General features: G+C 50.0%; 1 protein-coding gene across 2 annotated transcripts in view; it reads right to left on the bottom strand.

Annotated features, from left to right (window-relative positions):
• GMDS (GDP-mannose 4,6-dehydratase) overlaps positions 1 to 12,551 on the bottom strand; it is a 419,586-nt gene that overhangs the window by 360,931 nt on the left and 46,104 nt on the right. The window contains exon 1 of one of the 2 annotated variants that reach the window (XM_069563989.1): positions 238 to 483. The exons of the other annotated variant lie outside the window; for it this stretch is intronic. Coding sequence (XP_069420090.1) covers positions 238 to 240 — 3 coding nt within the window. The 5' untranslated portion in view covers positions 241 to 483. Of the gene's footprint in view, positions 1 to 237; positions 484 to 12,551 lie in introns of those variants that run through there. 2 annotated transcript variants of the gene reach the window in all.

The following is a 12,551-nucleotide window of genomic DNA, read 5'->3' as shown; positions in this document are numbered from 1 at the left end:
GACGTTACGGAGCACACACAATGGGACACACGCGGGCCGCGAGCGAGGCAGAAGCCAAGTCTGCCTCAGGCCACACTCAAGCACCTCCCCGAGAGGGGCCCTGACTTACAGGAAGGAAACGCCTCCACCGTCCGGAAAGACTGGAACACAGGTGTCCCGGGACAACTGTTTGGGTTTGTTTCCCCTAAAAACTGAAGAAAGATGAAGCAAGATTTCCAATCCATCTCAAATACATACCATCTTGATTTCAAAATAAAATGGTGCTTCCCGCGTGACACGGCCTCACAGGACCTAGACGTGGGAACTTGCAGCTTTGGTGAGAGTCACAGGTCACAGCTGGGCGCTCTTCAGCAGACACGTCCCCGGACACCTGCTGATCGTGTGACTGCACACAGCCGCCACCTGCCTGCCCTTCCTTCATGCGGGGCATGCGGGCTGGGCCAGGGAGCACCCCTCTCGAGCCGTCCTCCCGCCAGGACACCCGGATATGGGCACCGAGGCTCTTCCTTTTCCAGCCGCCACAAGACGGCTGCAAGCTCCCTCTCGGTGTCCGTCCTACCAGCCCCCTGTCCCGCCGGCGGAGCGGCAGGGCCCTTCCCAGTCCACGGATGCTCGTGACAAACGCAGCCATGTACAGCGAGACTCCGCAAGGCTAACTCTGCAGGGGCAGACGGAAGCCGGTACTGACATGCCGGGCGAGCCATCACAGACCAAGGGGCTCAGTAAGATGAAAGGAGGACTCAGCACGCTTCCCCTCAGCACTCGGGAACTTTGACACTTTACATAATGCAACCAAAATCTCTCCACCACCTGTTATGTTAAACCAAGCCCAATTTTAAGGATAGAAAATCAGGCTTGCTTTAACATAACAGGTGGTGGAGAGATTTTGGTTGTATTTTCCTTATGATTATACAGTGGAAGTGAGAAATAGATTTAAAGGACTAGATCTGATAGACAGAGTGCCTGATGAACTATGGGCGGAGGTTCGTGACACTGTACAGGAGACAGGGATCAACACCATCCCCATGGAAAAGAAATGCAAAAAAAGCAAAATGGCTGGCTGGGGAGGCCTTACAAATAGCTGTGAAAAGAAGAGAGGCGAAAAGCAAAGGAGAAAAGGAAAGATATAAGCATCTGAATGCAGAGTTCCAAAGAATAGCAAGAAGAGATAAGAAAGCCTTCTTCAGCGATCAATGCAAAGAAATAGAGGAAAACAACAGAATGGGAAAGACTAGAGATCTCTTCAAGAAAATTAGAGATACCAAGGGAACATTTCATGCAAAGATGGGCTCGATAAAGGACAGAAATGGTATGGACCTAACAGAAGCAGAAGATACTAAGAAGAGGTGGCAAGAATACACAGAAGAACTGTACAAAAAAGATCTTCACGACCCGGATAATCACAATGGTGTGATCACTCATCTAGAGCCAGACATCCTGAAATCTGAAGTCAAGTGGGCCTTAGAAAGAATCACTGCGAACAAAGCTAGTGGAGGTGATGGAATTCCAGTTCAGCTGTTTCAAATCCTGGAAGATGATGCTGTGAAAGTGCTGCACTCAATATGCCAGCAAATTTGGAAAACTCAGCAGTGGCCACAGGACTGGAAAAGGTCAGTTTGCATTCCAATTCCAAAGAAAGGCAATGCCAAAGAATGCTCAAACTACCACACAATTGCACTCATCTCACATGCTAGTAAAGTAATGCTCAAAATTCTCCAAGCCAGGCTTCTGCAATATGTGAACCGTGAACTTCCAGATGTTCAAGCTGGTTTTAGAAAAGGCAGAGGAACCAGAGATCAAATTGCCAACATCCGCTGGATCATGGAAAAAGCAAGAGAGTTCCAGAAAAACATCTATTTCTGCTTTATTGACTATGCCGAAGCCTTTGACTGTGTGGATCACAATAAACTGTGGAAAATTCTGAAAGAGATGGGAATACCAGACCACCTGATCTGCCTCTTGAGAAACCTGTATGCAGGTCAGGAAGCAACAGTTAGAACTGGACATGGAACAACAGACTGGTTCCAAACAGGAAAAGGAGTACGTCAAGGCTGTATATTGTCACCCTGCTTATTTAACTTATATGCAGAGTGCTGCTAAGTCACTTCAGTCGTGTCCTACTCCGTGCGACCCCATAGACGGCAGCCCACCAGGCTCCCCCGTCCCTGGGATTCTCCAGGCAAGAATACTGGAGTGGGTTGCCATTTCCTTCTCCAGAGTACATCATGAGAAACGCTGGACTGGAAGAAGCACAAGCTGGAATCAAGATTGCCAGGAGAAATATCAACAACCTCAGATATGCAGATGACAGCACCCTTATGGCAGAAAGTGAAGAGGAACTAAAAAGCCTCTTGATGAAAGTGAAAGAGGAGGGTGAAAAAGCTGGCTTAAAGCTCAACATTCAGAAAACGAAGATCATGGCATCTGGTCCCATCACTTCATGGCAAATAGATGGGGAAACAGTGGAAACAGTGTCAGACTTTATTTTTGGGGGCTCCAAAATCACTGCAGATGGTGACTGCAGCCATGAAATTAAAAGACGCTTACTCCTTGGAAGAAAAGTTATGACCAACCTAGATAGTGTATTCAAAAGCAGAGACATTACTTTGCCGACTAAGGTCTGTCTAGTCAAGGCTACGGTTTTTCCTGTGGTCATGTATGGAATGAGAGTTGGACTGTGAAGAAGGCTGAGTGCCGAAGAATTGATGCTTTTGAACTGTGGTGTTGGAGAAGACTCTTGAGAGTCCCCTGGACTACAGGGAGATCCAACCAGTCCATTCTGAAGGAGATCAGCCCTGGGTGTTCTTTGGAAGGACTGATACTAAAGCTGAAACTCCAATACTTGGGCCACCTCATGCGAAGAGTTGACTCATTGGAAAAGATTCTGATGCTGGGAGGGATTGGGGGCAGGAGGAGAAGGGGACGACAGAGGATGAGATGGCTGGATGGCATCACGGACTCAATGGACATGAGTTTGCGTGAACTTTGGGAGCTAGTGATGGACAGGGAGGCCTGGCGTGCTGCAATTCATGGGGTCGCAAAGAGTCGGACGCGACTGAGCGACTGAACTGAAGTGAAATATATATACACACACACACACTAAATGTAAGCCAAAAATGATTTTTTAAGAGCCTTTGTAAATATTATGTACAAATATGCCATTTGGTAGTCACAATAGATTACCACCATGCATTGGAGTATAAATGAACAAGGAAGCCAATGAAAAATCACTTACCTACATATAGAATATAAATCTTTTACAGTCAATGGAGGCAACCTGGATCTATTTAAGCCTAAAATTAATGTATTCTAAAATAAATTTTAAAATTCAAATGTAAATTTTGCTCCCTATAAAAATAAGTAGTGCTATATTTCCCAACAGATTATTACAATAGTTTTTTTAATTGCAGTTCATAAATTGCAATTTATAAACTAGTTTATAGACAATTCATTTATGAATTGCAGCTTATGCCACACCCGACATCTGAACTGAGAGAAGGGTAGGTTCTGGACAGCGGTCCTTCCCCGGGAGAGAATCCTACCCTGGGTGTCACAGACTCAGCCTCCCTCCAGGCCCGTCACAAACCTGGAGGGTGAGGCTTTGATGACCCTGCTTGATTTGGAAACCACCTCAGACAGAAAGCACTCAACCAGGGTCTGATGTCCAACTCCAAGCAACTAATTTAGATAGGTATTTTTAAATTAGTTCTGAAAGACAACAGTTTCCTCAGCCCACACAGATGGCCAGCGTGCTCATTAGCGTCGTGCTCCTGAATCTCTGCTCTGACTCTCGCCACACACGCTGTGCAGCTCGCCAGGATGCTTGCAGTGATAACAACCGTTGCCAAAAGCACTCTGCTAGGGCTGTTTTGGGGTCTGACCTCTAAACCTACGCGTGCTATTCACTCGTCGGCTGAAGCAAGCTATTCACTCAGCGCTGAGCAGCCTGAGAGGCAGCAGGTATCCACAGAGCACCTCCTGGGGCCATGGGCTGAATGTCTCGGGGACAGGGCTTCTAGTCAGAGTCGAGAACAGGACCCAGCAAGGCCCCAGGGGCTTCCACGCGCTTCTCTAAGGACTTGGTCTCCATCTGGGGGTAACTGGAGATTCATTTTCAACCTCATAACAGAGTGGTACCACGAAGCGCTGACCCAGAGGCGTCCAGGGAGACCCTGGGTGCCCCGCCCGTGACCCATGGATGGCTTCTCTGGGGCAGAGCGAACTCTCACACTCTCACACCAGGCGAGGGAAGAAACGGAGGAAAGAGGAAACCAAACCAAAGCACCTTTTTAAGCAGAGTTACCATTTCCCGAACTCTCCCAGAAACACAAATAAGGGTTTGGTTTCAAAGGACTTCCTGGTTGTGACTCAGGCTATTAGAGAAAAAAAAAAGGTGGGGGGGAATAAAAAGAAAGCCAAGTCCTCAACCAAGCAGGTCACTGATGACAGGAGGCCCTGTCGACAAAGTCGGAAGCGGGGCCTGCCGCAGGTAAGTGGCGGAACAGCGAGCTCACTGCGGGCACGCCCTGCACCACGCCAGTCACCAAGAAAAATGACATTCTGCCAAGGGGCGTGGCAGCGGCACAGGGAACTGTCTGTGCCTGACAAGGCCACTGCTCTCAGAGGAGAAACCTCTCGAGACTAAACTGGCCGCAGAGCCACTCGGATACATACTCTAGTGCCTATTAAAGAGAAGAAAAGCAGCCGTCTTCCGAAACTGGGAAACAGAGCTGACAGCGTGGGCGTCTGAGCCCCAGTCCTGGTTCCGCCTGCAGGCGTCTGAGCCCCAGTCCTGGTTCCGCCTGCAGCTACGTGACCTCGAAATCCTGAGTGAGGCGCGGTGCACGGGGGCCAGGTTTTGCTCCGGTGAACTGATCAGACAAGTTCAGCGGTTCTCAAGTTCTCCTCCCACGGAACACCAGCGCTCCGCAAATTAAGACTGTGGTTTTCTGCAGCTAACATCAAATAATGGACATCTTTGTGCACAGTTCTTTCCCATCAAGCTTCCCACAGGCCTCTGGGGCTGGGAACCACGTCTCTGAATGAGCAAGCAGAAACTGACCACCCAACAGAAAGAGAAGATGTGTTTCTGTGCTTCCAGGTTGGAATGGTAAACCTCCTAGTTTTAAAATAGTTACACTTCTTGCTAGTAAAATTATTCCTGGTGCAGCTGACAGAATCAAAGTTACTAGGTTTTTATCTCTCTCTCTCTCTCTCTCTCTCTCTCACACACACACACACACACACATACACACACACACAAGCCTTTCCTGGAGCTCTGTGGCATGGCCAGATTTGAGACCTACTGGGTCAGTTGGGTCTAGAGCGGGGCCCTGGGCTGAGAAGACAGTGTGCACACCACCCCCCCTGCCTCGCATGGCTTCCCCAGGACACAGAGCCCCACCTGGCCCCCGGGTGCTGGGCCCCCGCAGTCCCCCTCCATCCCGACCCCTCTGCATGCCCGCAGTCACCCTTCTCCACCACCCCACCTGCTCTGTGACCATCTGAGGATAAACACTGGGAAGCAACAGCCCGTCGGCTGAGAAAAAGCTGATTTTCTGGCCCTCCACTGGCACGACAGCGCCGATGTGACGCTCAGGGAGCGCCCGGGACGTCTGCTCTGGACGGATATCGCGGCCCGGAGCCGCGGCTGGTGACACTGAACGATGGCGCGTGTGTGGCTCAGAGGACAGGGAGAAACCGCCCCAGCAGGGAGCAGGCACGAGAGAAACCTCCAGGGCGGGAGTGGAAAGCCAAGTCATCTGCAGCTCAGATGAAACCTGAAAAAGCACAGACATCCGACATCTCAGGAAGAGAGGGGTCACCAATGAGGAGTCGGACGCCCAGACCAGCCACCTGCGGCTGGGCTCCCGTGTCAGGAGAGCTTGCACGCTGGACGCCCTGTCCCAGCCAGAGTGCCCTGGGGGAGCAGGGCCAGCTGGACACTGCGCAGAGTGAGCGTGAGCAGAGACTCCCCACACGGAGCTGGTCTGGCCGGCGCTGTCTTGGTTGTTGTGGGCAGTTAATCTTCAGTTACAGGGTCAGTTTGTTCCCATGTCCTTGAGGCCTGTCCTCAGAACTGCGGCAGCTCTTGTCCTGGCTACCGTCCGGGCACCATGCAGCTGACCTCCCCACCTGGAGGGGCTCAGCATCTATGAGACAGCTCGCAGGACACGGCTCGGAGTACCACCTGCGGCTCTTGAGGCGGAACTAGAGGCCTTCCCTTTGCTTAGTGACTAAACTATTCCTGTTTAGTCTTGTTGGACTGTTTCCCTTTGTTGCTATAGTCCCTCATTTATCTGATTAAACTTATGCTTTGGCCAAAGTTTTTCCACGGACAAAAGGCAGGTGGAGGACGTGCGGGGGGCAGGACCACAGCGTCCTGCTCCACCTCAAGCAGAAGAAGGGAAGCAGAGTCACTAGCTGCTGACGAAGTGTGAGCCCCAACATGCAGGGCCAGCGGCACGGCAGGGCTTAAGGCCTCGTCCACTCCCAGACAGCTGACGCCCTGGGCTTGCGCACTGTTCAGAGCGAGAAGGCTGGGTGGAAAAACCCCTAACTACGCTTTAGCTCATGGGCCACAAGCTGAGACTCTACGATGCTCTTTCTCTTCTCTTTGCTGTTTTGGAAGCTGAACGAATCGGTTACATTTTTCAAATACTAGCCAGAACACATCAACTGCTTCTTTTAAAATAAACTTCCAAAATGGGGCAAAGTCGATGCCAAATAAGGACTCTGCTTCTAAATATAAACTTCATACAACCACTGCAGGCGAGAATGAATTATTCAGGAAACCTGACTGCTGAGTATTCAGAGGAAGAAAGTGTGATTTTAATGGACCTCCAAGTCTTTGTGGCCAACAAGAGAACGCAAGCAATGCCTGACATTTTAGACCCATCTGGATTTATTACATTGACCAAACACAGTGAAGAGAGCAGGAGCCACATTCTGTGAATACTTAAGAGAGTTTCAGCAGCAGACAGAGTGCTTGAAAAAGACACTGAGGTTCAAAGAGGATTTGTGGATTTCACTTTAGATTCATCATCAACTTCCTACAGGAAAAGCCAAAGGTCATTTCCTTTCTCAGTATCTAGGATATCGTCAAACACAGGCAGCACTACGGTCATCAGACCTAAGCTGGGGACAAGCCAGGACCTGCAAGGTCCTCAGAGAAACGGAAGAGTTAAGGCACGTTTCTATCAAGGTGGTTCTAACTGAAGTCCAGGTGTTTTAAAAAAACAGCTGAAAATTCCTCAGAGGGAATAACAGCTCACTCAACAACAGGACCCGGAACAGTGTGAAGCAACCAGGCAGGCCCCCATGCTCCCGCCAGAAAAGGGGACCCAGTTTTACATCTGCTGTGAAAACAGAGGCACCAAGAACTTAATGATCACAATTATAATTCGATGAGGCCGTTGAGAGTAACTTACTTTCCCCTTTACTTTCGTAAAATAGTTGCCAGGACCTGGGATCTTTAACTCACACTCTCCTCCAGCAAAACAGCATGCCCAGATACAGACCCAGATGGGGACAGACACAGAGAGAGAATGCAGGCAGGTCAAGGACAGCAATTCTCGCTGTCTGGACAGAACGTGCCACGCCGCAGAGTCGCCGGAGGTGGTGGACCCCATGTGCTTGGTGTGACTTTAAGGAGGCCTTGTTACTTCCAGCTTGCTTGAGTCCTTTATCCTTGTCACTGCATAGTCTAAACTGTTTAAAAAAAAAAGCACAGTTACAGTAGAGACTCACCCATTTGTCTTTTCTGGAAGACTTAAAACTCTAAAAACCAATACACATCAGACTTACAAACATTACTACCAGTGGGCTTCCCTGGTGGTGCAGTGGATAAGAACCCGCCTGCCGATGCAGATGACAGGGGTTCCGCCCCTGGTCCAGGAAGACCCCACAGGCCACGGGGCCACAAAACCTGAGCACCACAGCTACTGAAGCCCAGGCACTGGGAGCCCGTGCCTCGCAGCAAGAGCGCCGCGAGAAGCTGCGTGCCGCAGCACGAGAGCAGACCCGCTCGCTGCAGCAGCAAAGCCCTCATGTGAGCAAAGACCCAGCACAGATAAAATTAAATAAGTAAGTAAATGGTTTGAAAAGATCTCTGCCAGTGAGTGTCTATCAACCTGAAGGACAGCATTACAAGCGACTAACCAGGATGCGGAGGGAGCTCAGGCGCTCGCGAGCCCGAGCTCAGGAGTCTGTGCTCTTACCCCGAGGAGTGAAGTGTGAGACTGTTGCACAAGTTTCCAGGGTCTCATGAGCTTAATAAAATAGAGCAGTGAGCCCTTAGCCAGACTCAAACGAAAATACGAGAAACAAGAGAAGACGAACAGGGAACGGAGAGGACATTGAGCCTGTTCAACATGGAGCCCCTTCGGCAAGGCAGAGCGGCCTGTGTCACATGACCTGCCAGCCACATTTACAAAAACATGAAAGAAAGGGGGAAGGCCAGGAAGGGGAGGGGAGAGACAGGAACATCAGGAGGGAGGGGGAGAGAGAGAGAGCAGCAGATGTGCTCAGCCACACCCCCCCCAAAAAGAAATACATCACAGAAAGGATCACTGAAGAGTAAGGGCCATGATTTAGCTTACGCACGCGCGCGTGCACACACACACACAGCTTAAAATTAATAAGTAACCGAAATTGACAAGTCAAATCGTGATGAAAGTGCCAGAAACCACAAAATACACACCCAGGAGTCTTGCAACAGAAGCTGGGGAGACAGGATTGAATAAGGATTAGATGAAGGCAGAAGAAGCCTCTCATGCTCAGGCTGGGACGGGACCAAAGGTGACCGTCACCAACCCCGCATGACCAGTCTTTCCCGACAGCACCAGTCAGGGCTTTTTGCTGGGAAACAAGGCTCACAGGCCTCCCTGCTTCTGCACACCTTAAAGCAGGAGGACCGACTGTCCTGCGTCCTGAGCTGCCTTTTCAAGGAGGTCTGGGCAGTGACTGTGTCGAAGATAAACCATTTCCCTCCACAAAAAGCCTGCTTACCGCCCATCACAAAACTCAGGTTCCCCAAGCTCGGGGTTCCCTTCCTGCAGGCACAGAACTCTCCCTCTGGCTCCACGTCTCCCTCTGAAAACAGGGGGTCCGGAAGGACAGCAGGGACATGGGACACCCTGGCGGCTGCTACAGCTGTAGGTCACGAGGCCTCCTGTCTCTCACCCGAGACTCTGAAGTCTTCCACCGGCTCCCAGGAAACCCACCAACTAACTTGTTAGCTTGTAAGGAGCTAAAATCTCAGACCCCTCCCAGCTCTTGACAGCAATACGCATTTCATAAACATGACCCCCTAAGTATCCCATTGCCCTGTAGGAGAACACCCCGTTAGTTTCACTTCACATATACCGTCACTGAACAAACAGTTTTCAAGTGCCAGGTATGTGTCAGGCCCTGTTCTAGATGCTCCGAACAGAGCTGTGAAAACACCGAGGAAGTCCTTCACTCCACAGAACTCAGTCCACTAGTGACGACAAAATCAAACACAGAGAACCACGGATCCTGGCCTGCCTCGACTGAGCAGTGCCCGTAAGGGGAGGAGAGAGGCTGCCTGGGTGGCAGGGTCCCCAAGCCCGCACACTTCTGCCCGCTGCACCGCTGACCCCGCACTGTGGTGGAAGAGGGCCCAGCCTCCCGGCTTCCTCAGCAGTGTGCTCAGAATCACCTGGCCCGACACTCCACTGGACAGACAGGACTCCAGCAAGAAACCCCCGACTGTGGGTCTGCAGCAGGACAGAAGAAACGAGCAGGGTCGGCGCTGAGGGACTCTGAGCAGCCTACAGACGGACAGGCGTCGCTGATGACCGCTGCCATGAACTGAGACACAGGGCGCGGCATCCACCACGACACTGCTGAAAACTCCACCGTGTCCACGTGTTGAAGTCCCAGCCACCCATGAGACGAGGGGACAGGGGAGCCCCGGGCATGGGACCAGCTCGGCAGCCTCGAGCTCAGACTTCTCGCCTCAGGAACTGGGATACGGGCAGCAAAGGGCAAGACCACAGCCGACAGGGCGGAGGAACAACTCAAGAGGCAGACAGACGCAAGATGCTGTCTTGGACTGTGGACTTGAAACAGACACCTTCCCAGTGAGGTAAAGACACCATAACAGACGGCATACACAGCAAAAAACAAAGCTCCCAAGCCCCACGTGAGGCAGCAATACGTTAAAAACAAAATAATAAGAAGGCGGAATTATATCCAAACTCACTTGCGATGCTGGTCATTATAAATTAATTTAACCCCCTCTATTAAAGATAAAGTCTCTCACATTAAGGGAAAAAAAATAAGGTACCACCTCTCAAAATAACCCGATCTGGTATATACCCAGCAGATAAAAACAAAAAACAGAGGGAGTAGCAATGTTAATACAAGACAAAGTAGGCTCAGGCAGGAGGATTGAGCAGAACAATGGTCACGAGGTAACAGTCATGAATCTCCATGCATCAGATATCACTGAACTGAGAGAATAAGAAGACCAGAAAGAATTAGGGGCAAAAGTTCTAACGTGCACGGAAAATAGTCCCACAGAACCTCAAAGCAACCCTCTCGTCTGACGGTCTCTGCGGGAAAGCCAGCACGAAACGCAGAGGATGGGATTATACGCTTGATGCGGGCAGCGGGCTTGCACCAGACTGTGGTCACATACATCTTCCTTTTAAGCACTGATGAAACATTTATAAAAACTGAGGATATATCAGAACACAAAAGTTCCTAAAAAATACAAACAGCACAAAGCCACTGTCTCAATTCTCAAAGCAGTAAAATTCATAACAATCTTACATTTTAAATGTTAGAACCTTTTAAATACTACACTAAGTAATACATAGACAAAAAGAAAGCCAAATTTGCAATTATTGGTTATTGAAAAAACTACTACTTATAAATACTTAGGAAATAAAAGCAGATAACACTCCAAAGAAAATGTATTGCTTTGTCAACAAAGGTCCGTCTAGTCAAGGCTATGGTTTTTCCAGTAGTCATGTATGCATGTGAGAGTTGGACTATAAAGAAAGCTGAGCACTGGAGAATTGATGCTTTGTGGTGTTGGAGAAGACTCTTGAGAGTCCCTTGGACAGCAAGCAGATCATCCTGAATGTTCACTGGAAGGACTGATGCTGAAGCTGAAACTCCAATCCTTTGGCCACCTGATGCAAAGGACCGACCCATTAGAAAAGACCCTGATCCTGGGAAAGATTGAAGGTGGGAGGAGAAGGGGATGACAGAGGATGAGACAGTTGGATGGCATCACCAACTCAATAGACATGAGTTCGAGCAAGCTCCAGGAGTTGGTGACGGACAGGGAGGCCTGGCGTGCTGCAGTCCATGGGGTCGAAAAGCATCAGACACAACTAAGTGACTGAACTGAACTGAACTTCTTCTCTGAGTAAAAAAAAAAAGTTAAAATGAATTTCATAACAAAAGAAATGGCTCAACTGAATGTGTGCAAGCTAGGGATCAAAACGGGCACAGTCTGTGTTATATGTCACTTGATGGACGATAAACTGATGAAAAAGTGTATATACAAACGAAGATGGCATCGCGCCAGAGAGCCAGTGAAGGAGGGGTAAATTTAAGGTGATTGAAACACCACCAGCCCTTAAAAAGACTCAGCCAATTTAAGGAGCTTGAGAATTAAAAACAATTGTGTTTCCTGGGCTGGCCAGAACTAAATCAAAGTATCGTTGAACTCAAAGAGACTTGCCACCTTGGCCTGGCGGACCATCTATCCACTCCACGGCCCCGCGGACCCTCCCAAGGGAATCAGCACGGGTAGAAGTGGAGGGCGGCCCAGCACCCTCGGGCCCACGAGGTTCTGAGCCAGCAGTTCCATCACTGCCTCGGTGCAACCCTCCCAGCACACGCCCACCCAGACACTTACACCTCCAGGAGTGAATCTGCTGCGTTTCAATACATACAAGGGCAGGTGCACGCCCTTCAAACTGCCACAGATAAAACATCCACTGAGTCTCTGTTAATAATAACAGTACGGGTTAGTTTATATCCAACACTTACAGGGCCCCTGAAGCACGTTATAACCCTGTATACTCATTCACTGAGAGGCTACGTACGCAGCGTGTACCATGCCCAGCTGATAGGGGAGCACTGCTTCTACGGCAACCTTACAGATGCGGAGACAGAGGCAGCTTCTGAACACGCATCTGCCGACGTTCCAGCAAGGGTGCTCTGATGCCAAAGCACGTCACTGGAAACACATTCCAAGTACGCAAGGTCATCTCCACGGCGTACAGAAGCGGGGTCCCCGTGAGCAGAGCACAGCAGTGTGAAACCCCTCAGCATCCTTTCACCAAGTAGCTACTTTGTGCAAGAAACAACTCTAGTCTCTGTGTGGAACGTAACAACGAGTAAAAGTGCTACCTGCCTTCAAGAACACCACCATTTGGTCCAAGAGATGGGAAATATGCAAAACGCCACAGGACACACAGGAAAACGTCAGGCCGATGAGACACGGCAGAGAGACCGGAGAACATTCCAAGGTAGGTCGGAGGCCACTCCTTTCTTTAGAAAAAGGC

Source organism: Ovis canadensis, chromosome 20, assembly GCF_042477335.2.
Source record: "Ovis canadensis isolate MfBH-ARS-UI-01 breed Bighorn chromosome 20, ARS-UI_OviCan_v2, whole genome shotgun sequence".
Taxonomy (NCBI): Eukaryota; Metazoa; Chordata; class Mammalia; order Artiodactyla; family Bovidae; genus Ovis; species Ovis canadensis.
This window is presented reverse-complemented; position numbering and strand designations above follow the sequence as displayed.